General features: G+C 37.1%; 2 protein-coding genes across 4 annotated transcripts in view; one reads left to right on the forward strand and one right to left on the reverse strand.

The window, feature by feature from the left end:
- LOC131429313 (carcinine transporter) overlaps positions 1–20,443 on the forward strand; it is a 41,123-nt gene extending 20,680 nt beyond the window's left edge. For all 3 annotated transcript variants that reach the window (XM_058593376.1, XM_058593374.1, XM_058593375.1), the window contains exons 3-6: positions 2,812–2,985; positions 11,526–12,376; positions 12,490–12,709; positions 18,581–20,443. In XM_058593376.1, coding sequence (XP_058449359.1) covers positions 2,812–2,985; positions 11,526–12,376; positions 12,490–12,709; positions 18,581–19,000 — 1,665 coding nt within the window. In that variant the 3' untranslated portion in view covers positions 19,001–20,443. The remainder of the gene's footprint in view (positions 1–2,811; positions 2,986–11,525; positions 12,377–12,489; positions 12,710–18,580) is intronic.
- A 4,939-nt stretch (positions 20,444–25,382) lies between these two features.
- LOC131429314 (nuclear receptor subfamily 4 group A member 2) overlaps positions 25,383–27,052 on the reverse strand; it is a 312,103-nt gene continuing 310,433 nt past the window's right edge. The window contains exons 4-5 of the mRNA XM_058593378.1: positions 25,955–27,047; positions 25,383–25,895 (exon numbers count right to left, since the gene is read on the reverse strand). Coding sequence (XP_058449361.1) covers positions 25,639–25,895; positions 25,955–27,047 — 1,350 coding nt within the window. The 3' untranslated portion in view covers positions 25,383–25,638. The remainder of the gene's footprint in view (positions 25,896–25,954; positions 27,048–27,052) is intronic.

The raw sequence follows: 27,052 nt of genomic DNA on the forward strand, positions 1-27,052 counted from the left end.
TTTTTTCAAATCGAATTTGTCGATTATTTCTCGATATCCGATCATCAAGCCCTAACAAGTTCATAACAAAAACATGTTTTTGTTGCAAGTGCCTGACTTATATCAGGTCTCGTTAGTAGTTAAATATCAAAATTTTCTAACAAGAATCAAAAAGATAAATAGTTTAGATACGATATGTTCCTCGGGTAGACATGTAAAATTGTTGATGTAACATTGTTGATCCTGAGTACGATCTTGTATATTTTCCTTATATTCTTTGTTGAAGTGCCGCTTCTTCTATTTGAACCATGCCGAATATATTTGAGTGTAGTATTCTCATATCTTATTGCTATTTTATTCAGCAACTTCTCTTTAGCAGTGCAAATTTGATTATTCGATTTTAAACTACATTCGATTTGCAATGAGTAGAATTAACCGAATAAACAAATGATGTGAAAATAAGATTTCCAAGCTTACATTGCAGGAATTTGATGGAGCTATCAATTTGTTACCTGAAGTTTTGCTTTTCACCAAACCTTTATATTCTAAAGGTTCAATGTGAGCTATTCATTCGTCCCTATTTGATAAATGAAAAGCTCCACTTTGAGGAAATTAGCCCCAATATATTTTGTTCGTGCTCATGTTATGTTATCGTCAGCCGAACTGAGCTGTCAAGATTTTCCAGTTAAAAACGAACACAATATATCGGTATTATAATTACTTGTTCGATAGTGGCGCTAACTTATGGCGTTTTTCATTGAAAAACACTGGTGGCGTGGATTGCTCTGGTTTTGCACTTTCGAGCAGAAATCGCAATGAAACACCGTTAGAATGTTGCATTTCTGCTCGAAAGTGCAAAACCAGAGCAATCCACGCCACCAGTGTTTTTCAATGAAAAACGGCATTAATATTTACAGCATAAAATCGCTAATGCTGGTACATTTTATATGTATTATCGTTTTATACTTGCATCAAGCCAACTATGATGCTACGTAATTGCAGTGTTTTCATGAATTTAAATTTCAAACGTATGGCTTAAACTCAATGTTAAGGTTACAATACGACATTTATATCGTATTAGTGTTGATTTCATGCCAGTTTAGTGCTATCACCTAATGCTTATGGTTACTTGGGTAGGTCATTGCCAAGCTCGATTTCCGAATCAATCTGCAACTCCTTAAATTGTGCAACGCGTTTCGGTGAATATCTGAAAAAAAAATATTAATTCCTTTATTGTTCCTTTTCTGGAGATTATCAACAAAATTACTTGCATTATATGTATTTAATAAATCCGTATTGGGGACGGATATAGCGTGATGGGTAAGTCGATGTCTTTCACGCAGCCTACCTAGGTTCGATTCCCTACCTGACCCGAAGAGGCGAATGACCTCATGGTTAAAACCTCTGTTATCAAAACCAAAAAAAAAAACGTTTATTTTGCACTGAAAATAAAATGATAACAAGTGGTATAATAATTACAATGCATAGAATGTAAGAAGAACTTCGAGATAAACTTAATTTGACAATGTATTGAATCTTTTTATATGGGAATTTTCTTTGACTGAAAGTACAAAAAGAAATTACACAGAAGTAAATTTTAATACAGCTCAGAAATAGGAATTGGTCTGCAAGATTTATTTCAGTGTCGGAAAATAACTATCGAACTGTCAAAAATAATCATGCTCTCGAGCGTGGATTATTTTTGACAACGACAAAATAACTGCTCGACTGTCGAGCTTTAACTAAAAGTGAAAACAATTTGCGAAATAGTTCACAGCCTAAGGGCATATTTAGTAGTGTTCTAGTTCTGGATGCATAATTTATGTCATTTATTTAAATCTGAATTTTAAAACAAGAAAAACTGGCAGTCCCAGCAGTTTCTTACTCGTGTTTCAAATTTGACAGAAGAACTGGTCGAATGAATAAAACTAGAACGGCTTGCTGGGGATATGTTTGTTCCAGTTTCTGCTCTATTATAGATCTTCCATATAGTTCCAGTTTAGCTGCTGAATTTGCTCTAAGTATTATAGATTTTCATAAACAGTTGTATGATTTTTTCAACTGTTCTATAGATATTGTATTATTTTTCATTACATATAAGCCTTCAACAATTGGTACGATGCGGCTCGATAGTATACAAAGTATCCAAAACGCGCTCACATTTTTCGCGTTAAATTGGAAAACTTCTATAGGATTCCGGGTGGGTATTTTACTCACTCGGAAATTTCCGAGTAGGTACAACTACCCAGCTACCTATACTATCTGCCGGGCTTGTATACGAATAGTTGTGAGTTACTTCTTTTCTTGGAAATGAAAAATCAAACGCTGATAGGATTGCCGCATACATGTGTGCGAAATTCCACCTGAACATAAAGCAAATGTTGTGTAGGATTGAATGAACCCCACAGACGATTTAGTTACTAAGACAAGAATAGATATTTTTGCATGCTTGATGCCACGTGACTGTCGGTAATGGAAGATAACATTAATATTTCCGTTTCTGAATCTACCGCTCAGAAAGGGACGATTGATGTTCAGCAAAATGAATGGTGGAAATCCATAACAACACTAAACTAAATCTGTATTTGGTTTTTAGCAACTAAACGGTGATTATTATGAAAAATAATATGATTCGAAATAAAGAATATGATAACGAATAACATCGATATTTTTACTTCTAAAAGATCTGATTGCCAACAGCACCATGTCAGTTTAATACGAATTAGTAACAATACCCAATTTTTAATAAATTTACGATTATGTTGTTTCCAAACGTGATGAATCAGCTAGACGACAATTCTAAATAGTCATTTTACACACATTCATTTACAGCGCGATGGCTTCCAGGAATATAGCAAATGTGCCCGATACGCAGTGGACTGGAGTGATATCCTGACCGGTGACGATCTTGCGTTGGTTATTCCCAACAGCACGTGGCCAGTGGAGCATTGCCGCGATGGCTGGGAATACAACACGACCGAGGTGAAATCATCGATAGTGATTGATGTGAGTACAGTTTTGTATTTTCCCATGGCTTGATCGGTTTATGCGAATTCAAGGGCATATGTATATAGGTACCATATTTATATAGGTACAGCCCGGTAGGGATTGATCAATAATGCGGCTATACAGTTCCCCATAAGATGACAGGTGATGCAACAGTACGGGATTAGTAGTGCAATACTTACTGAAATGTGACATTATAACGCTTCCATTACTGCTGGATATATACATGTTTAGAAAACAGACACAACAAAATTGTGAATGAAGTCGAGAATCGATGCATCGTTTGAAAGCATTTCTTTAGTCGAGTGGATTTCGGTTCTGATTTATAAAATGTGTACCGTATGTAGGATAATGTTTCCACCAACGTACAAATAAGGTTCTCGTTTCGCCTGCGCATACACACGGAACACCCCGCGATCCCATTTCAACCAGAATATTAGTTGTTTTCCTGAATTCGATTGGTTAAAATTTGGTACAACTAATCGATTGTTGTTTTAACCAAACTGTCATTTTTGTTTTTCGATTAGCAGAAACGATGGTTGAAACAACTAATTTAACTGTTTAGAAAAAAATGCTGTCATTTAGTGAGGACACATACCTTTCAATTTCAACAAATATTTTAGTTGAAATAACTGGTGTTGTTATTGAAACAAAATTCTGTTAGTTGAAAAATAAATCGGTTTTATTTGTTTTAGACATTGCAAATAGTTGAATCAACTCGAACAATGTTATTGATTTGCGGAAATAATCAAAATATACTTACGGATACACGTCATGATCTATTTGAAATAAGTTCGGTATGTTGAGATTCATGAAATAAATGTCGTTGTTAAAATATAAACAGTATTTTATATTGACATGTAATATCATGTAATATCAAGTGATCTTAACCTAGGAATAAATTATCGCTACGAAATCAGAACTGATCTGATCTCGAAGTGATTTTGATTTTTGTATGATCATGATCATGTCAAGTAAAGATCAGTAAAGATCTAAATTCTAAAAAAATACTTCTGAGTCGATGTAGAAAAACGTTTTTAATCATTATAAAATTTACCTAAAATGAGTATTAAAAGATGATGCCTTCACACGGTTGAACTAAAGTTATGCACTGATAATTTTAGTCAATTTATATGAGCTTGGGTGCATCAACCGCTGGGATTAAAATTTCGACGGCAATTCAAACGCGCTATTCAATAGCAGCGCGTTATGTGTGTTTGAAACCCTTCGCTCCTGTTACTTTCATGAATTAAATTCATGTCAAAAAGCGTTTTATTGCTAATGCATGAACATCATCATCGGTATCAAACAGCTGGAAGAAAAACAGTCTGCTGGAAGTAAATCATTGATCGCATTTGAAGCATAAAATTTTTGCGCATACCTGAAAGATTACGAGATGATCATTCATTAACATTTTCTAATTTGTCACCGAATCTTTTTCATCTTAAACAAGGTTGACTTTATCACAACACCGCTGTTAGATAAACACTTGTTATGAGGGGACGGGTATAGCGTGATGGGTAAGCCGATGCCTTTCACGCAGCCCGCCTGGGTTCGATTCCCAACCCCGCACATAGGGTCAGAAAGTTTTTCTGTCCCGAAGAGGTGAATGACATTATTGTTAAAGCCTCTATAAAAGAAACAAAAAAAAAAACACTTGTTATGGAATCATAAATTTCTCAAATCAAATGAACACAATTTCACCAAACGCTTTAACCATCGATGTTGTTTTCATTGACATTTTGAAGCGACGCGAACCGATTTCAACTAAAAAAGTTGTTGATTTCGCATTGCGATTATTGTTTTGCTTTCAACTGTCTCCGGCATTTGACAGCATTCAAAACAACATATTTTTCAACTACTTGAATATATGCAAATCAAAAACCATATTGGTTGAATCAAAAAGAAATTAGTTAAATCAACTCTCGTAAAAATCAAAAACTGCGATATCGCAATTTTATGATCGAAGGGTTCTCCGTGCAATGTCTTGGCTTTCTTGGCATGCACGTCAGGTATGTATAAGAAAGAAAAAAGAAAGGAGTGTTCCGGTGAACCGTGAGTAGGTTCTTAGCCGAGAAACAAAAGTACAACTATCCTCGATCGTGGCCACAGGTCATCCGAGGTCAACTCGGGTTCCGAATGTTATCATTGCCATCGAAAGCAAGATTCGGCCGAACCCAGTGCGTTCAATGAAGAAAATGGCAAAGGAAAATGGCGATTCTACGGCACGGAAGATCGCAATTGAAGATTCCGGGGCAAAGCCGAAGGCACGAAAAAAAACTGACATGATAATCAAAAGCATCCGGAGCTAAGAGTCGAACGATGTAAGGAAATCTTGAGCTTTGATACTTGTTGGAACATTTTGATATTTTAACTACTAATGAGACCAGACTTATATCAGCACTTGCTACGAAAAAAAAACATGTTATAAACTTGTGACGGCTTGATGATCGACGAAAGCTTGTTTATCGAAAATCCCGCATCAAAGTCCAGAACTGATCGCTGTATTAGTTCTCTTCCGGCAAAAGACGTGGCCGACGAGCATAAAAGCGTATATCTAACCCAGCATTCTGCTAGCTTTATGGTATTTGGATTGGTGGTATGTTATGACGTGAAGACATAACATAGTTTAATACTATGAAAAATTTGGACAATGCTCAACGGAGTAAACATTGTCTCGCATACGGTATTTCAGCACACACGAATCGTTCAGCATTTGTAAGTTAAAGTGGGTAGAGATACCGAGCTTTCATTTGTGGGGTGGGTAGGGTCTAACACTTTTGAAAAATCAATTATTTCTACTATATATTTTCCTATAGTAAAACATTTCAACAATTGGGAGACGGGTATACCGTGATGGGGAGCGGGTCATATCGCCGAAAGCCATTTTGCCGAAAGTCGTTTCGCCGAATAGGTCATTTCGCCGAAAGTCGTTTCGCCGAAAGGGTCATTTCGCCGAAAGGGTCATTTCGCCGAAAGGGTCATCTCGCCGAAAGGGTCATTTTCGCCGTAAGGGTCATATCTCCTGCATGTTATGTCTCCTGTATAACTGATGTGGCGCAGCCACATAACAGAAGCCAAGATGGCTCGGCGGCACAAAGTCGCCGAGCCGACGCCAGCTAAGTCGGCCGCCGACCCACCGTCGGAAGCGGCGGCCTCTTGCATACAAACCTGTAACCGCCTCGTTTTTCGGTCTACTCAAAGCTAGGTTTCTTTCTTTTAGTTAGGTCCGAACGAGCGGTTGCGAGGTCGGACAGCACAGGAACCAAAACAATGTGGCGTAGCCGCATTTGTATTTTTTCATTTTCACTTAATAAACGGAAAATACCACCTACATTTGCCTAGTAGATACACCTATGCAATTGCTTTGATGTTTGTGAAGTAGTTTGATTGTGAAGTAGTTTCAAACACAAATTTTCTTGTGAACTACTTTCTGAGGTTCATGAATCGATCTTTTTCAAGAGTACAACATTCAATCATTATTCAAGAAGTACAATGGTAGGTTAACAAAACGGGTGTTAACGCTATCATCCTTCGTTTGTCTTTAATTTAAATCAATTCTAATTACGATTTCAAGACGATTTCAGGATTCGGCGAAATGACCCTTTCGGGGAAATGGCTTTCGGCGAAATGGCATTCGGCGACGTGACCCATTCGGCGAAATAACCCTTTCGGCGAAATGACTTTCGGCGAAACGGCTTTCGGCGAAATGGCTTTCGGCGAAATGACCCTGATCCACCGTGATGGGTTAGTCGATGCCTTTCACGCTGCCCACCTGGGTTCGATTCCCAACCCCACATATAGGGTCAGAAAACTTTTCTGGCCCGAATAGGCGAAACACCTTAAGGTTAAAACCTCACTTATATGAAACAAAAAAATTCAACATTTGGGTTTTTATCTTTGCTTATCTCATACTGCGAAGAGGCAAGAGCTCGGCGCACCAGCCCAAGAGTTCTGTTTCGATTGAATTGAAAATTTGAAAATACATTGTTGAAATGTTTTATTATGACAAAATATCAAGAAGAAATATGATTTTTCGAAAGTGCGCACCCTAAAAGTAATAAACTGTTTCCTTCGATTTTATAGACAATAAACTTTAAAAGCGTTTTTCTTGAAAGCAGGTTTCGAAAGTCCGTGTTCATCGTCATTCTGAAACTACTTCACAATGTTTTTTTTTTAAATTTTGCACACTTCTTCTACATGTAAAATATCAGAGCCCAACGTTTACAGCTACAAAATGGCGGAAAAATCGTAGTTTTGACTTTAGAAAACTACCAAAAATTTAAAAAAATTCAAAAAATCAAGCAAAAACGTAGGGGTCTAGAAAAACATCTACTATAACTATGCTGTCTTGATTTGTTGATTTCTGATGTCTTCGCTGAGATACAGTGCAAATCATAATTTATGAAAAGCGTCCTCAAAAATACTTCTTTACCGGCTTATTTCTCAATATTTTTCCATGAATAGATTTCAATATGTAGTTCGAATTATTATGCAAAACATTTGAATTTATTTTTCTGATGATAACTCTGAAAAAACTTCAAAAATCGTGTTTTCCATCCGTTAGACCATACAACTTTCCCTTAAGAAGCGGGTAGGGTCTAACACTTTTAAAAAATCATTTATTATTTTCTTTATATTTTCTTATAGTAAAGCATTTGAAGAATTTTCTGTGAAATTTTCAAGCCTATTGGAACGAAACTCTGGAAGTTATGGACCTTTATCTATGGCAATCTCATTCTATGGAGAAGCAAGAGCTCGGCGCATAGTCCCAAGATTTATACAGGGTGATTTTTTAAGAGCTTGAGAACTTTTTTAAACAATAGAACGCATAAAATTTGCAAAATCTCATCGGTTCTTTATTTTAAACGTTAGATTGGTACATGACATTTACTTTTTGAAGATAATTTCATTTAAATGTTGACCGCGGCTGCGTCTTAGGTGGTCCATTCGGAAAGTCCAATTTTGGGCAACTTTTTCGAGCATTTCGGCCGGAATAGCCCGAATTTCTTCGGAAATGTTGTCTTCCAAAGCTGGAATAGTTACTGGCTTATTTCTGTAGACTTTAGACTTGACGTAGCCCCACAAAAAATAGTCTAAAGGCGTCAAATCGCATGATCTTGGTGGCCAACTTACCGGTCCATTTCTTGAGATGAATTGTTCTCCGAAGTTTTCCCTCAAAATGGCCATAGAATCGCGAGCTGTGTGGCATGTAGCGCCATCTTGTTGAAACCACATGTCAACCAAGTTCAGTTCTTCCATTTTTGGCAACAAAAAGTTTGTTAGCATCGAACGATAGCGATCGCCATTCACTGTAACGTTGCGTCCAACAGCATCTTTGAAAAAATACGGTCCAATGATTCCACCAGCGTACAAACCACACCAAACAGTGCATTTTTCGGGATGCATGGGCAGTTCTTGAACGGCTTCTGGTTGCTCTTCACTCCAAATGCGGCAATTTTGCTTATTTACGTAGCCATTCAACCAGAAATGAGCCTCATCGCTGAACAAAATTTGTCGATAAAAAAGCGGATTTTCTGCCAACTTTTCTAGGGCCCATTCACTGATTTGCAAGCGTTGCTCGTTAGTAAGTCTATTCATGATGAAATGTCAGAGCATACTGAGCAAATAATAATGCATGAAAATCATAACCTCAAAAAATCTGAGCAAATACTAATGCATGAAAATCCTAACCTCAAAAAAAATCACCTTTTACTTCGATTGACTTCAAAACCTGTTTTGTCCTGAATGGTTCGTTATAATAAATTATAAAAGAAAAAATATGATTTTTTGATAATGTTAGACCCTACGGGCTCCCTGGAGTAATTTATTGTTTCCATTGATTTTATAGACAAAAAACTTTAAACGCGATTTTCTCGAAAGCAGGTTTTGAAAGTCCGTGTTCATCGTCATTCAAAAACTACTTCACCAATTATTTTCAAATTTTGCACCCACTTTCTACATATGAAAAACCAGACCCCATCGTTTTTCTTTTCGTTGTTTGTTACTTTGGGGAGGTTTAACAACTACAAAATGGCGGATTTTTCTGTGAAAAATCGAACTTTTCACTTTGAACAACCACCAAAAATTATAAAAATTAAAAAAAAAATCAAACAGAAACGTTGGGGTCCAGAAAAACTCTAACTTTGCTGCGTTCATTTGTTCACTTCTGATTAGTCTGCGCTGAGATACAGTGGACACCGCAAAACATGATTTTTAAGAAGCGTTCTCAAAAATGCCTCTTCACCGACTTATTTCTCAATATTTTTCCACGAAAAAATTATAAAATGTTGTTCGAATTATGCTTTTTATAATGCAAAACATTTGAATTTCTTTTGTTGAACGATAATTCTGGAAAAAATTCGCAAAAATGATGATTTTTTTCATCGTTTAGACCCTACCCCTCCTTAAATTAATATAAAATGAACAGTAAGTAACGAATTGTTAGTGTGAATGTTTAAAAAATACTACATAGAACACATATTATTCCAATGTATTTTTAAGTGAGAAAGGCGGGTGGGTAATACTAGAGACATAACTGGATGTAGTGAATACGAATAAAACTGGCACGCTTGCGCTCTCTTCATTCCAAAAGCGCGAGGTCTTCGATGTTGCTCTCCCCATATGTCTTGCTTAGACAGGCTTTGCTCAGAAAATGATGGGAAAAAGTGTTATATCAGCAGATATTTTGTTCTCGTTTTCAGAACGCGTTCTAATTAGGTTCTGACATGGGTCAAATCAGACAGGTTTTTCACTTCAATGTTGTTGTAATACACGTTTAAGTTTGAAAAATTTCAAATCTGTTAGATTAAATAAATCCAGATCACTGAGCTATGAGCTTTCAAACACGAGAAAGGTAAACACGCGTCATGAATTTTCCTCTTTGATACTCGTTGAAAGCAAACATTTCAGAAAAGTTTAATTTTGAGTTAGTTGAAAATTTTAAGATACAATAAAAAATATTCACGACCAAGAACTTATCACTCTCCGAGAGGATACATTTTGAAAAGGCGCTCTATAGTAAAATAAGACAGTATTCACGACAAAATCAATGATTATCATAATCAACAATCGGCAACAAACATTTTTTTTGTGCAGATGCCGCTCTGCATGGTGAGGTGCACCTCGTTGTGAATTAATTAGAAGATGCTAAGACAAAAAGAAAGTACTCGTTCTTGAATGAAAAAAAAAGGCTGTGAGGGGACATTTTTTATTCGTTAACCATTTGCACAGAACCTAGGATCTAAAATTGAGAAGAAGAAAATTAATAATTTCTACTGTCATTCTTTGACAGATTTCATGACTGCTTCTACATTTTCTGGAGACCAAAGATTTCGCCTTATTTTTATACTGGGAATAAAATATAAAATGCTGCAAATAAAAAACAAAACATTTTTCGAACTATGTTTTGAGTATTAGACGCTTCCTACGTCATGCGTTCCATATTGAAAAGACAGCGTCTCTCCCACAGTTTTTTTGTGCGGTATCTTTACCGATTTGTAGGTATAGATGCCACTTAATTGCAAATGACGACGAGAAATTTTTTTTTGAGATTGAAAATATATCTTTGACAACGTTATATCTGTCACGAAGATAGGTTATGCTATTATTTTGAGATGGGTTTCAAATGAAATACCATCTCTTACGCGGCGTGAAATAAATATTTTGATCACTGCAACAGAGTTTACAATATACTATCGGTTATAAATATTTACAGATGAAATATAATTCGCTACTTTTAGTTACTTTGTTGTTATCGTCTCACGAGGTGAATTAACACTGATGCTCACAACTCTAGCGCACTTGTATAACTACAATCTCGATAGTGCGGCTACTCTCCCAGATCAGCATCTCATCCCACTTTACCCTCTATATTTTTTTCAAATCACGGCAAGAAAAATTAGTAAGATATTTTTTATGAAAATCACTCTCAAATTTCCACAAACTTGAACGACAAAATACAATCCAGATGGCCTTGAACCTCGTGAACGTGGGGGTGGGTATTCCATGATTGGTAGCCGGATGGCAAGTGGTTCAATTGAGCTAGACAGAGGAGAACCTTCCTAGTGTCCATCAGGCGCATATACAGGGGGGTGTTTTAGGGGTTTAAACCCCCTCCAAAGCTCAAGAAGTTATTTTATTTTTTTTATATCATTTATTTTACCCCGGCTTTAACCATTTTGGTCGTTCACTGGGGAGGTAAACAAATTGACCGTTTTGGCCTACAGAGTTTTGTAGGCCGCCTGTTGCTTTGTGGCCGCGGGAGTCATCCCAAGGGGGTCCGGCGCCCTTGTGGATGACTCACAGGTTTTTTTCCTTGGTGTTTTAGGTGGGTTGGGTTCGCCGTTGGACTTATTGTATGAAAAAAGTTTTTAAGTAATTATATAAACATTTCCATTCGTATGGAAATTGATCCACAGGTTCTGAAACACTCTGAATATATCTGAAACAATATATTTTCATTGTTTTTTTTATAGTTTCAACAATTCATAATTTTATTACGAACATAAATGAAAACAAAAATTTTTCTTTTCTTTCAGTTCGACCTCGTCTGCGAGTATGATATCTATCCCACATTGGGCTTGGTAGCACTCAACACGGGTGGACCGGTCGGAGTGTACCTTTTCGGACTACTGAACGATCGCGCTGGTCGACGGACGTCGTATTTTTGTTGTCTGGCAACACTGCTGCTGGGCAGTTTCATTACAGCCGCCAGCAGTGATTTCGGAATGTGGGCTTTCAGTCGTGTCATCGTGGGCTTGACAATCCCTGCTGTTTATCAGATTCCTTTCATCATAGCACTGGAGCTAGTGGGACCGGGCTATCGGTCGTTCGTCACTGTGATGACCTGTACGTTCTACACATTCGGTTTAATGATGTTGGCAGGAGTCACTTACCTGATTAGAGATTGGGTTAAATTGACTCTTTACACTTCGGTTCCGTTTCTTGTGTACTTTTTATATTTAATCGTAATGCCGGAGTCACCTCGCTGGCTTCTCATGAAGGGAAGGCTGGAGGAAGCATTGACGATTCTAGAAAAAATGGCTAGAGTGAATGGGAAACAGTTCCCGGCTGCATTTAAGAACAAACTCGAGGAACGAGTACTGATGGAGAAACATAGAACCGTGAAAAAGGAGGAAGTTTCGATCGGAGCGTTCGACCTTTGTCGGACGCCTAACATGAGGTTAAAGACTATTCTGATCACGTTGAATTGGTTCGTTAACGAAACGGTTTATCTAGGCCTAAGCTACTATGGTCCCTCATTGGGAGAGAACCAGTATTTGAGCTTCTTTCTGTCGTCTCTGGTGGAAATTCCTAGCTACGTGATATGTTGGATCGCCATGGATCGTTGGGGCCGACGTTGGCCAATGTGCATGCTTATGATTCTGGGGTAATATTATGTCAAAAGGCATTTATCAATTTCGATACGCTTCCATGAAGTTAGATGCCCTTACACAATTGATGTAACTTTAGTGATTTAATTTGCTTTATATACAATTTCAGGGGTATTAGTTGTGTTGCCACGGTGATACTGCCAGAAGATGCTGTTACAGAAACCCTAGTTCTATATCTTCTATCGAAATCAATGATCTCGGCTTCCTTCCTCATTATTTATCCTTTTGCCGGAGAACTATATCCTACACAGGTGCGTGGAGTTGGAATCGGAACCTCTAGCTACATTGGAGGACTGGGATTGATTGTGATACCTTTTATCACTTATTTGGTAAATATTATTTTAATTATTAATATAGATATTGATAATTCAATTGTGTGGTATGGGTATTGGGTGTGTTAAGATTTCACATGATGTTTCGATCTTGGTTTTTTTATTCAATCTTCTAAATATATAAAATAATAACGAAAAAAGTGTGTGTTGCTAATGTTCTCTGGTATGCGTGGGCCGATCTTCAAATGTTTTTTTTTTGTTCGAAAGGTGACGTTTATGCGGAGGTTTTAGGCTATAGTACATAAGGAAAATCCTTCGGGAAAGTAGAGAAAAACTAGAAAATTGGTTCGTTTAGAATTGGAAATTTTCCATTCAATGCATGCAAGTTCGATTATTTATTTGAGTCCAAACCTCATCAATTGGCCCAAACGCGATTCGAATAATATCAACCCAGAGTATTCCGAAATTTCAGATTATTTGCATTTTAGTAACTATGAACAGTTTCGTCCAATGTACTCGAACCATCCCGTTTGCTTTCTGTTTTTAAATTACATCGATTGAACCGAGATTTGGGAACTCATCGACATGTTTTACCTATTCGAATGATTCACTCTCTTGCTCATAAACCGTCAAACTGATTTTGTTGTATTTTGCTTGAATCATTTGGGACTTTTAAGAGCAGGAAAAACCGCTTTAAAGTGCGAAGTGTACGTGTGTACCTGAATTGGGGAAAAATGTTGAGATCGAATCAAAAACAATTGTCAGATGATTCATTTTTACAGAACACTCTACCATTCTTACTAATCTCGAGCAATCATGAGGGTAAGGGTCGAATTTAAGAGTATTCGAAAAAAATTTCCATCCAAAGATAATTTTTGAGCTGTGAGAAATTCACAGGGACAGCTACAGGTACAAAAATAAAAGGAACAATTACAGAAGCTAAGCTCAGGAAAAAATAAAGAAGGTACACGAACAAGTGCAGAAAGTACAAAACCAAGTACAGAAATGAGGGAAACAAGTATAGGAAACACTGGCACAATTGAGTGCAGAAAAAGGTACAGAATGTGCAGATGGTACAGATATAAGTACAGAAGTTCCAGGACCAAATACAGAAAATACTGAAGCAGGTACAGAAAGTATAGGAACAAATTTTGAAACAAGCACAGAAAGTACAGGAACAAACACACAAATTACAGAAACAAGCACACAAAGTACAAAATAAAGTGCAGACAATAGAGGAACAAGTACAGAAAAAAGTTAAAAGTTTAAAAATTAATGGCCACTGCTATGCCATTTCAATTTGAACGTCATTTTCTCATCCGTTTTTTTCTGATGGTAAATTGTACGCTGCCTGTTTGCGTTTCGGCAAACCATCGGTTTTATATATTTTGTCCTATTGTCCGCGATATAAAAAGGTTGGGGCCACTATCGTAGAGCATTATAATGATATTTTTCTTCAATAATCATTAAAATTGACAAGTAGTTTTGTTTTTCTACATCTAATCTAATATTATTGCGCTACGAAGTGTTCAGGGGTCTGCTAGTAATATAATATAATTTTTAGGTACGCTGCTTAAGCTCTAAGATGCCAAGGGCTTTTTCTAATTTTAACGACCGACTAACTTAAAACTAGTGTAATACCATTATGTAATACCGTATTGGGGTTGCACTAGTCGATTCCCGAAAATCCAGCCTTTAGTCTTCCAGATGATGTTGGTAAATATCTATGTTAGCCGCATCCTTCGGTCCGTGTGGGTCCACGGGAAACATCCCGGTGGGTGGCCCGCATGTTGATCGTCCACTGGAGCGGATGTCCGTAGGCGATGATGATGATGTTGCCGAAGATATAGAAAGAAATGTAGAGTAGTAAATGTTGTGTAAAAGATCTTGGATTTTGGGTTGCAAACTTTCAGTGTCTTTGTACGTTTTTCGCAAGCTCACTTACCTCAATCAGCTTCAATCAATATAAGACCAGTCCTAGATTTACCCTAATCTGAATTTCGATTTGGTAACTATTCTACATTTTACTGTAGAGTCTTGCGGTGCCTTTATTCATCTCTTCAAACAACGTAAGCTATAACTTTACCCTGTAAGATTCACGGATGGCGTTGAGAATAAATACAGGCCATGATTTTTTTCTTTAGAATTTAACTTGATAGTTGAGAGCAGAAATAAATTGAACTTGAATAATGGGTAACCTGTATAACTTTGGCTAAAAATTATTCAAAATATAAGCCGACGACTACCCAATCAACATATCGTATCTAAACTATTTCTCTTTTTGATACTTGTTTGAAAATTTTGATATTTAAACTACTAACGAGATCAGACTTATATCAGCACTTGCTACGAAAACAGCTTTGAATATACTTTGAAAATTTTTCGTTTGAACATTCGAATAAACTTTGAAAATTTTTTGAACTGATTACACAGAATATTTATAATCTGTATCAATATTTTTCTCTATTTTAGGGATCTATGTCAGTCCTAAATCAAAAACTAATGAATCAATCTTAATTCTTTTAGTTCTATTCAAAGATTCAAATGTGCTGAAGATGGGGCAGAAGTTTGAGCAGAAACAATTCAACAGTTTTTTGAGATATCATGACAACAGTTTGAAAAAATCGTGTTTTGAGAATAAAGCGTTCGAAAGTTGAGCGAACTAAGCAAGTTCCGCATACCTCGATATATTCTTGCGCGTGCAATTTTTCTACCACTTCAAAATCCTCTCTCTCGCGTCTTGTATGCATGTTTCAGAAGTGATTTGTAAAAAAAAAACGATTATTTAAAAGAATTTTTTTATTCAGGCCTACTTGCGTACAAGCTTTACGTGGCCGATTGAGCCGATTTTTTTTTGTATTGGATCTCGTTGTCACCCTTTTTCTAGGGGAAGAGGAGTTTCCATTTCCCTCCTGCGAGGATTGAGGGGCACTTTGTTCCTGGCTCGTCTCGTCATCCATTGCCGCACCAGTGATATTTTTCGCAGTCTTAAGTTCGTTGCTAGTTACTGGTTGATTGGAGGGTAAGTTGTTAATTGCAGCTGGTGTACTTTGTTCTATAGGGGATACTGATGGTTTCGTTGAGGAGGATGCTTCAATGTTGTTGGTGGTTGTCACAGGTGTACTGGGGTTGTTTGGGGTTGGTGTGAAGGAAGCACCGTTGTCTTTTGGTGTAGTTGTCTGCTTGTCCAGTTTATTACATGGCCTACCGTAGTGAACAGTTCTTCCACTTTTCTTTTTCGATAGAGAGAATCTCTCCGTATTGCGACATAGTTTTGCGAATATAAGGATCGATGACGCTTGAGGGAAGAGCATGCACACGCACTTCTATAGCACTATCTTCCATATAAAGACTGTCCCAGAAAGTATGGACGCACTTTGATTTCGCTGTAAATAATTCACAAGTGTTAGATATTCAAATTTTATTCGATATACTGATAATATTAGACTACAACAACAGAATAATATTCTCAACATTTGCTACTAAGCCATTGTATACTAGCTGGCGGTTCCGGAGTTATGGGGTAAAATGTGCAAAAAAATGAAAATATTTGTTCTAACTTTTCCCATATATGGCGCGACCGATTTTCACAAACTTAGGTTCAAATGAAAGGTCCTGTGGTCCTATACGTAATTCCTGAATTTCATCAGGATCCGACTTCCGGAGCCGGAAATATAGGGTAAAGTGTGTTAAAAATTTTATACCATCACTGAAAAGAGCGAAAAACCGTAAAAAGTTTTCTAAATCGACCTCAAATCTTTTCCAATTGATAGTTTTTATCAGTAGACGGTTAAACAAATCTATTTTGGTTATTCTTTTAAGAATCGAGGAAAAATAATTTTGAAGAATACCACAGTATTTTCCCAAGTAGCAATTAAAACTTGTGAAAATTTGCATGTTTCACAATTGCTACAGAACGGTTATTCATGTCATGTATGTTTGACAAATAATTTTTCAAGTTTTTGTAACAAATGTGAAAATCGTTCATATTACTGCTTGTGAAACCAAATCAAAAACCTAAAAGGATTAAGTTCCACATCGGTTTATTTAACTGATTCTACAATAAGTTCATTTGAGCAGTTTCATTTCCGGTTTCTACTTAACAAATATTACTGCTATGAAACATATCAAACAAGAAACTTGTTGCACATCATATAAGCAAACTGCGCTTTTTCAATCACACAATCGTTGCGGAATTGTGGAAGAACAATGTTTGCTACTTGGGTTATATGATAGTATGATTGATATGAGAAAGGCATCATTACACCACTAGGTGGATTAAAACTGGTTTTTATCTGACACTTTAGCTGATCCCCTTAAGCGGTGTCGTGTAACATTTAACCATAGATAAACTCAAGATTACAATGTCCCATACGATTAATTGAAAAATGTTGGGTCAGTATTCGTGAATAATGTAATTTCATTGACCCTCCGTTAATAGGCGTCGACTAGCTCCGACAAAATGCCATGAAAACAATACAAGTTAGGAAAGAAGCAAACATACGTTTATATTCAGCACATAATGATTTCTTGTCTCAACTGACTTTAATGCTTCATGGGATGATGAAATAACAAACTAAATAAATTCTACGCAATCGTAAGTAGTTTTTATTACTCTATATTGAGTTTATCTTTGATTTAACATTAATCACCATCTACTTAAATCTAATTTTATGAAAATCGGTTCAGCCATCTCTAAGAAATCAAGGCGAGTTCCGTTTTGAAATATTTGATCCGTATTTACTGTATCTCCGGGAACGGCAACTAGGAACCAGTGTAGCCAAAATAGATTCGTTTGACCATCAACTTCCAAAACTTACAAAGTGAAACAGTCTTCAGCATAGTTTCGAATATTCTTTTTATCGTCAGTTCAAACGACGGTTCAAGATGTTTAATATTCATCACCTTTTAATTTCGGAGCCGGAAGTCTGATTCGGATGGAATTTGACTGTCATCTACGAAATTAGAGCGCCTTTTATATGAACCTAAGTTATGTCGTTTTCGCTTGATGCCAAACCTAACCCAGTTTCCACTCTAACTGCTGTCAAACCGTTTGTTTGAAGCTAGTTTCGAACCTAGTTTTAACGTTGTTGAACTGAAAATCGAGTCAGTTTCGAACCTGGTTGTTATATCAGGTTTGCTCAAACCCCCGTTGCTAAGTGCTAAATCAACACAGTTTCGTGAAAAGTGTTTGTTTGATGAAACTGCCCTGGGTCAGTGTCAGTGTTCTCAAGCGAAAACGACATTAGTGAAAATCGGTGTACCCAACTGTGCGACATCGAGATCAGTTCCATTTTAGAGTTTTTGATCATCATTATTGGAACTTTCGGAGTCGGAAATCGGGGCAGATCAAACTGATCTGAGTTTGTCAATTAACAACTTGTACTAACTAGAGAAATTTATTAACCAATTTTAAGAAATTTGCTTTTTTTTACATGGTCTCTGATGACGTAGCCTGAAATTGAAATATTTACACTAATCACCCTGTAATTCCGGAACCGGAAGACGTATCCAAATAAACTTCAGACAATTTCTGTGGGATTCTAAGTCCCATAGTCATTTCTGGGAAAATGGATTGCATGTTTGCTCATTTTTCGCACATAATACTTTTGTCCTGGGAACCGAATCCAGATGAATCTATGGTACCAGATGAGCTTCCATCTGAATCTAAGTTTATGAAATTAGTTGAGTCATCTCGAAGGAAATTGAGTGCAAATTTGTTTGCATTTTTAAACACCCTGTAATTCCAGTACCGAAAATCGGATGCATTTTTTATCCGGATTTTGCAATCAGAGATTTTCAAACGAATTTTTCAAAAATAAGTTTTACTTATTCGCTTTTTGCATTCAATAACTCGTATAAGATTTAGTTTATAAAACATCAAAATTGTGAATGGAAGTTAATTGACTTGTTGATTTTTATTTTCAGGGAAAAGAAAACCTCATTTTACCACTAGTGATCATGGGCTGCGTTTCAGTAGCTGGTGGATTCACCGGATTGCGTCTACCGGAGACGCTTCATCAACGCTTGCCGCAAACGCTCGAGGATGGCGAGATCTTTGGTAAGGATTGGACCTTTGACGATTGCTTCCGGTGTGTACCGACGAAAAAATCACCAGCCAACTCGTACGAAAGCCTCTCGCATAACGCGTCTGATACGGCACTGGAGTTGAACTCTGGCATGCCGATCAATGCGGGTACGCACGATCCGGCAGCTACCACCGAAAAGACTCCGCTGGAGATTGCTCGACTGAGAAGGCAGTCCATGCGGCGGTTAGTACGTCAGGCCAGCACGGTCGATACGCAGAAAACTGCCGATGGAACGATTCAGTTGACATACTGGTTCTAAGGACATAGAGTCGGAAGGATGTGTGACGGGCGGAATAAAACAAACACAGGAATTTTTGAACATATTTTAACAATAAAGAAATACGTATATGTATATTTCGGTATCTCTGATTTCTTAAAATCGTAGTGTGCTCTGACAACATTCACTTGTTTAAATTAAATTTCCATCTTCTAGTTTAACACATATGTTATGAGAATTTTTATGTTTGCAATTGTCATGTATCTTGAGTTCACGCTCGGATTTCTTTTAAAACTAATGTGTTGTAACGTATTTGAACTTCGCAATGGTATTCAAGAAGATATTCTAAAGTTTGTTTCGCTGAATGCTTTCGAACAGATCTCGCTGTTCAGTTTAAAAAATTTGTTTCTGATGTTTTGAAAAGAAAGTAAATAAAAATAAAGCTTATACTATTTAACATAATTTGTTCGTACGCGTTGAAGCGATTGATCATCAGGGTATAACACGTTTCTGTTAAGGATATTGTATAGGCATTTTCAGGATATGTTTTCTGATGGTTTCATAGTATAGTTTACTTATAGAACAGTTTGCCTCAGCTAACGGTAAATCGGAGGATCGAACAGAAAACCAGTGGCTTTTAACGTACGCTTCCTCATCTACTTTGTACTAATGCATCAAATTACATTCCATTCATGAATGACTCGCTTGGTGTTAAGTTATAGATAAATGTGAATATTCAGAAATCATGATATTCAGAAAGCTATGATATTAGTCACGGAAATTTGTTGATTGGAAACAAGTGATTTAGGTACGATTTCTAGATAGGCTGGAGTGCAACTAGCCCCTTTCATTACATGGCTTATTGTTGTTCATCGTAAATTCGATCAGATTAGTGTATTCCCAAATGAGATTGGACGGTGAGGGGTTGCTTTTTAATTCTTTAAATTTCATACAGTCAATTGTAATAAGGTTTAGAAGACATCAATTTAAAAAAAATACTGTCTTCGCATTATTCAATGTATGTTGAACATGATTGGCGAGCAATACTATAATTTTTTGCATGAGTTACTCTTGCGCTAGTTTACAATTATAGGTTAGAAATTTCATTCGATTGGCCGTTCTGTGATACACAAAAATGTTAAATTTTAAGTATTAGCTTAAGTAAATAGTTGAAAACTCGAACTAGTTTGTCAAGTCATCTGTGTATCATATACGTAGAATTTTTCCGTGTAAATAGCCGATTGTTAGTTTTTAGTAATAAACATTATGCATAGAATGAATTTCATTATGTATTGTAATTCACTTTAATTAAATGACGCAATCACAGAATAATTAGTCCAGGACAACATAAAAATGTGAAACCGAATTTCTATCAATACATCACAAATGCTACCTACATCAAAAAGGAAACTGTTATCACTGTAGATTGGGTTACCATAAACAACTGATCATTTCATGATAAACTAAATGTTTGTTTTTCTCGAATATGTTAGTTCACACTTCTTTTTTTTTGCTAGAAAAAAAATCCAATCTCAAAATTTGTATCCGAATAGTGACATCTGCGAAATATAAATATTTTTTTCATTTTGAATGACTGATTTGTTTGTAACATTTTACACTGCTAAAAGGCATCCAGTTCGTAATGATTTCCGGCGCATTCCTTTGTCTTTGACATATTTCTATCAGCCGAATTCGGTGTTCAGTATTTTTCTCGGGCATTAAATGGCACTTTTAGGTATTTGTTCATTGAAAGCGGGTTAGGTCAGAAGGTTTTCAAAAAGATTTTAAAAACGATCGAAAAACGTGTAAACATCACGGTTGCTAAGGATCTGAAGGCTTTGTATAGAAAACGATTTGGGTGACGGGATTGTTTATCTAATTGTTCAACAGGCACAAGTGACATTTCTTTTTTTTTGTATTTGCTTGATGGATTACCGTGGCTACTGTTTAAACAAAAACTTGAACAATAGAAATTATTCTTGAATGAAATGGCAGTTTTGTTTACTAAATATACATAGCTGCTCTATCGGGTCGTTAATTTGGTATGCAACTAAGTTATGCGATTGTGTACATTTAGTCTAAACTAAACGATTAGTGATTAAAATCAAATACAACAAAAACGTAATAGTGTTGTTCAACAAAATAAGGTCAATGGCAAGTTCTGGTAACGTAATAGTGTTATATTAAGTTGCTTTCCGTAAGACTAAGTAAGACAAACTTAGCGACTAACTGGCAAGGAGAAAATTTGTGCTTCCTTTAATGAGTATTGATCTTATCCAATTGATTGGAAATATGATTGAATTAGGAATTGGAGTATAAGGAAACTTAAAAACTATACTAACCAAACGTATTCTCTGGAGTAGAAATTCCAAATTCAAAGTTTAACATAATGGACTAGCATAAAAATATCGCATTGTTTTCTTCTTTCTAGTTTTCTAAGGTCCACATTCACAATCGACGTGGATAAGGATTGAAAACAAGAACATCTCCATATTTGCAGGATGGGGATGAAAATCGAGTATTCGACGAGAACTGAGAATTCTATCAAATCTTTCTGTTTCATCACATCAACGCAACGTGATTTTATTTGTTTGTGTATTAGGTAAAATTTGTACTACCGCTTCTTGATCCGCACTTTTCGTTGCCTTGGTAAGCATTTGATGAGTTATCAAATACTCACGCATGTATAGGTTTCCGGTTCAAACTGGTTAAAGTAGATTAAATCAATGTGAACTGTGTCTTTTAATAGGTTTGTTTTTGCTATGTCTGGTATAAAATCTATGCCACTTCTCACATTTACTGTTTTTTTTATGATACGATTTTTATAAATATTTGTGTTTGTTTTATGCAATATACAACTATTTTCTATAATATAAAACATTAGGAATATTTACTTTAACGGTATGCTATTTCAACTAATGGATCAGATTTGGGAGACATCTATAGGTAATTGGAAAATCAGAATACTAATGATTATCTTTTATCTGTTAATAACGGATACATTTCCGGAGAATGGTTTGAGAGTTTAATAAAGAGTTATATGGATCATCACATGATTCCAATCTCTTGTTTTATATGAATAGTACGACAGTTACCTAGGCTAATTGTTTAGATGATGTTTCGGGTTGGAATTTGTTTTTGTTTTATGACGAAAGCATGTGATAGTTGAAGATGCACTTATAAAGTGGGAATAAAGAAGGTGTAATATTGAATCCGAAATTACATCTGATTGTAATTAAACTGTTGTAAAATATAGAATGTTTTTGGTCTGAAGAAAGAGTGATAGCGTACACACTAAGAAAAAATCGTGTATAAGTATTCCCTCTGCGACCGATAAACTCGGACGTGAAAAAGAACATACTTTTTACAATTAACTTAACATTCTGATGTATTTTTAAGTACTGAAACATGTTATTTTACGCACCGGTATGGAAGGCTGGGTATGTTTGCCACAGATTCGAGTCCTACTTTCGAATTTGTCTTTTGACGAACGTTCTTATGAATATGTGGATTCGGGTGACTTGTGAATTTCATCATTTTTGCTGTGTAGGTATGGAAAATAATAGGAATGATTTCAAATAAAGCTCGTAGTGATTATTTCAACATCCAAATTATATTTGAAAAGCGGGTTACACATTGTTTCCAACATTTGTTATTTTACACTGGTAACCTCAACAAAATAAAAAAATAATTACTTTAAGGTAACATGAGCTACGATTGTAGATTTTACCGATCTTTTTGCGATTATATTTTTCTGGAAACGTTTTAGGTATGAACAGCTTTCGAAAAATAAGCAAACTGCTTCGTGATTGAATAACAACTTTTGGTAAACAGCGTTTATCAAATACCCCAAGAGCAATTCGTGGGATACCGCATGTTTCTGGGATACCGGTTCTACGTGGGAAATACGCCATTGAATGGGCAACGATGTACTAAAGGAACTGATATTCCTTGTTCTGGAATTTTCACTCAACTGCAGCGGAGAAAACTGCTCCTTTTTCTACGAATACTGTTTTCTTATGATTGAAAAGTGCAACTTAAAGTCGATGCGAAACAGCAAATGATTAGTAGAACAAGTAATCAAAAGTGAATTGTAATTCAAGGTACTGATTATTTAAATTTAAAATAGTCTAAACATATCAGAAGTGATCTACCTGATTGATTTTTCTTGGAATGTAAGGGTGAGGCCAGAGAGAAAGCGATAAGCGGCGCGAAGCAAAACTTAACAGATCGCACGGAGTCGCGCGGCAGAGCTCCGTCCACTGAAGTTTACCAGAAAAATGACAAGTATGTCAGAGTGAACTCGAGCGACTACTAACCGATCGCATCGCACTCACTCTGACATACTTGTCATTTTTCTGCTGAACTTGAATGGACGGAGCTCTGCCGCGCGACTCCATGCGATCTGTCAAGTTTCACATCGCTTCGCTTCGCGTCGCGTGTCGCTTTCTCTCTGGCTTCACCCTAAGTCGTGTGTGCCAAAAACAAATTGTACTTTTTATAGGATTTTTTGCAGTGTTCCAGAATCACAATCAAACTGTGAACAACTGAATAACATCTGAGAACCCTGTAGGAGTTATGGGTTATTGTGTGAATTTAAGTGAATAGGTATTGTAAATTACCACATATAGGTACTGTGAGATTTCTGTATATTTTATGGTAGGAATCACGCGAAAAATATCGAATCAGTTCCAAAAGTCTGACACTTTTGTAGTCGGTCTGTGAAAAAACTAAGGTAACCATCTGCCGAAATGGTCGAAAATCTTTAGCCGAAAAAAATATCTGCAGTTTTCATAAGAAACCCACATAATTACAAACAAATCGGCAGACTTGACATCTCTGGTATAAGATGGGTGACGACTTTTTTATCCGTAATGTTGGCAACGACTTTAAAACATCATCCGATATGTTGGCTTTTTCTTTGGCGTTATTATGGATGTCAGATTTTTCAAATTCAAATAGTCGATTGAATTTAGATCGATTATAAGAATTATTAATCGAATACTAATCGAATATAGCTACCGAGCTAATCGATTAAAAGTTATTCGATTATCTGGGTTATTCATAGATTACTCGAATAATTGATAGAGATTCCGGCATCCCTAAGAGTTATATTGTGGTGAACAGTTTACTCGTTTGGAATGAAACTGAAAAAAAGAGAGTGACGATTCCAAACGATCAGCCTTCGTCAGAGATGCCAGATTTCTTTTGAAGTGCTGCAGACATTTTTTGTTGCAGACTTTTTAAAATTTTGTGTGTCATACTTTATAGTGAAATGAAAGTCCGCAGACATTTTTTCGGATTCACTGACTTTTGCAACTCTGACTGAAGATATTTGAAATTTTTGCCTGACATCTCTGCTCTTTTTATACACTCAGATTCAACTACAAGCAATGTCTGTTTGCGACACATGTTAAATGTTTCCTCGAGTATAACTGCGTAGGTTCCGTTCAAGGATGGTGATGTTTTTGAATGAACAAACAAAACGTGTGTTCAACCTTTCTCAGATTTGTCCCGACACGGAACGATGCTGAACAAGTGTGAATGCGTGTTTTAATCACACATGGAGGAATGTCACCTTCCGTTCACGGTGCCATGTCAGCTCAATTATGTGTGAATGAACCTTAATAACACAGTATGTGTGAATGAACCCTAAAAACGCATTGAAATGATTGAATTGAAATTTTACAGCACTAGTGAAAAGTCTATGTCTGCAACACCAAAAAATTTTAAATCTTCGATTTTACGAGCTCCCTAAAAAGTCCGGGCCCGAAAGAAATCCCCCTTTACCCCTCGACCCCCCCCCCTCCCTTCTCGGCGGCCCTGGGTGTCCGCAAATCAACAGAATTCTTAGAGTAGCTTCAATAATCGTTACCGCTCGATACTCTCAGCACTTTAAGCCCACAGACATTTTCCCGAGTTCTCAGACTTTTTGAATCTAGCCCGCAAATATTTAAAAACTTTGCCAGGCCTCCTTACTGGTCAACCAGATAAATTTGTTACCTCAGAAAAGATTTGTCCTCGAATAAAAGAAAGTATTCCAGGAACACACAAAGACTAATCCAATTGGTCGGTCAAAATCTTTTGTAGACCATTCTAAAAACCGTCGACGAAGAAAGTTTTCATTGTGATTCAAATAAATCATAGGTTCGAAAACAAAATATAATAATAAGCAGAGGAACATACATCACATTGCTAGGGTGATATAAAAACTAAATGATATAAGCAGTACTCAGTGGAAGATCAAATTCAAATATCAAATTAAATATTCCTTCCTGCACAATAAATACCAAATCGTCAACTATCACATACTTGACTGTGTCATCGTTTAACAGCATCAGCTTCAGGGGGAAATGAAACATGTTTGTACATCTAAAGGAAAAAATACACCTGGACAGGCAACACCTAACCTAACCGTAGTCGATTGTGATTTGCACATTTATTGTGAAAGATATATCTAAATTCGGCTCTTTGCCTAGTAATCACACGCGCCGAATAACACACTTCCACGTTCACACGGGCGAAACAAAATCAGCAGCATTATAAAATTCATGGATAGTTCTATGAATAGTTTAAAACTTGCATGTCGTTATCTAGTCATTCTTGGTTGGCTTTTTCCCGTGAATTGTTCGAAGCATCAGGAAACTGAGCCTGCTTTATTGCTCACCCTATTTCTCAGCTTAGAATGGCAAACTGGCGAGGAACATGTTCTCGATTAATGGCGGTGCCGGTACGAGATCCTCTAGCTTAAGGTAGAATATCCGCTGCAATCCTTGGACACTAAGTGATCGTAGCTCCGGGAGTTTCCCCAGTAGCCGATTGAAATAGTGTGGCTTCCGCTGGGCTTCTGAATTGTACGTCACGTGATCCCGCAAGCTGCTGATGATTTTCATCTGCAGTAATTCGACCTTTTTCGGTTCCCGTAAACCGTATCGTTCTGGAATCGGAGAATGAGGTGAGAGTGATTTCTTCCTATGTTTTACTAATAATATTTACCTGTTACGAGAGTGAGCGCGCATAAACAGGCAAATGCCGAGATGTCAATCTCCATCGAGTGTAAGCTTTTGCTGAATTCCAGAATAGCATTGAGCCAATCGCCGAACGAGCGTTGGCATTGGTGTTTGTGTAAAACAACTCCGTTGCAGAACGTCATTTTGGTGTCGTCGATCCGAGCACGGTAGGACAACCGCAGTACAAATAATTCAAGGGATGCCGACTGGAACAGGAGTTCCTGATCATCGGAACTGAGATCGCTGAATCCGGGTAGTTTGTCGGCAAACTGCTTGATCACATCAACAGACGTTGTGAGGAGGTTGTAGAATTGTTGTACCTTCTCCGCTTCAGAGATGATTGGTTCATTGTGGCCAGGTTCACGATACTGACCGTAGTCTAAGCTAGCGAGATCGGGAGTGGTATCGACGTGAGCTCGTACCAAGGCAGTAATCATCGAAACGGGTGGACTCGGTGGTGATTCCTGTGGAGATTTTGGTTTTGACGGCAGTCGACCCCGACGACCTTTCAGAGAGTCGGTTCGTACTACCTCCTTGACCATACCGACGGTTAAACATTTTTGGAATCGACAGAACTGACAACGGTTTCTCCGTCGTTTGTCCACAGGGCAAGCCTTGTCTGCGAGGCAAACATACTTGGAGCCTTTTTGTACTGTTCGCTTGAAAAACCCCTTACACCCTTCACACGTCCGTACACCGTAGTGTTGACATGCAGCGGTGTCACCACACACAGCACACAGCTGAGAAGGGCTTTGGGGAGTCGGCCCACGAGGAATTGGAGTGACAGCACCGACAGCTGCTGCCGTGGCGGCTGCTACTTCGTTATTGTTCACCGTATTCGGATTATTATTGTTGATGTAACCGGGAGAGCTAGATGCTGAACTAGACGCACTTGGTAGAGCGGTGTATTTATAAATTCCTGCTCGAGGAGGTTTCGGACTTTCACTGCTGGATGTAGATTCTGATCGCTGGAGCGGTAGTGAAGCGCGCCGATAGCACGTGGTCGATACATGTAGTTCGGCTATTGTAGGGAATGGTGGGAGAGAGTAGGAATCTTGTGGTGTCACTGCACCGTAGCTCTGTG

Source organism: Malaya genurostris, chromosome 2, assembly GCF_030247185.1.
Source record: "Malaya genurostris strain Urasoe2022 chromosome 2, Malgen_1.1, whole genome shotgun sequence".
NCBI lineage: Eukaryota > Metazoa > Arthropoda > Insecta > Diptera > Culicidae > Malaya > Malaya genurostris.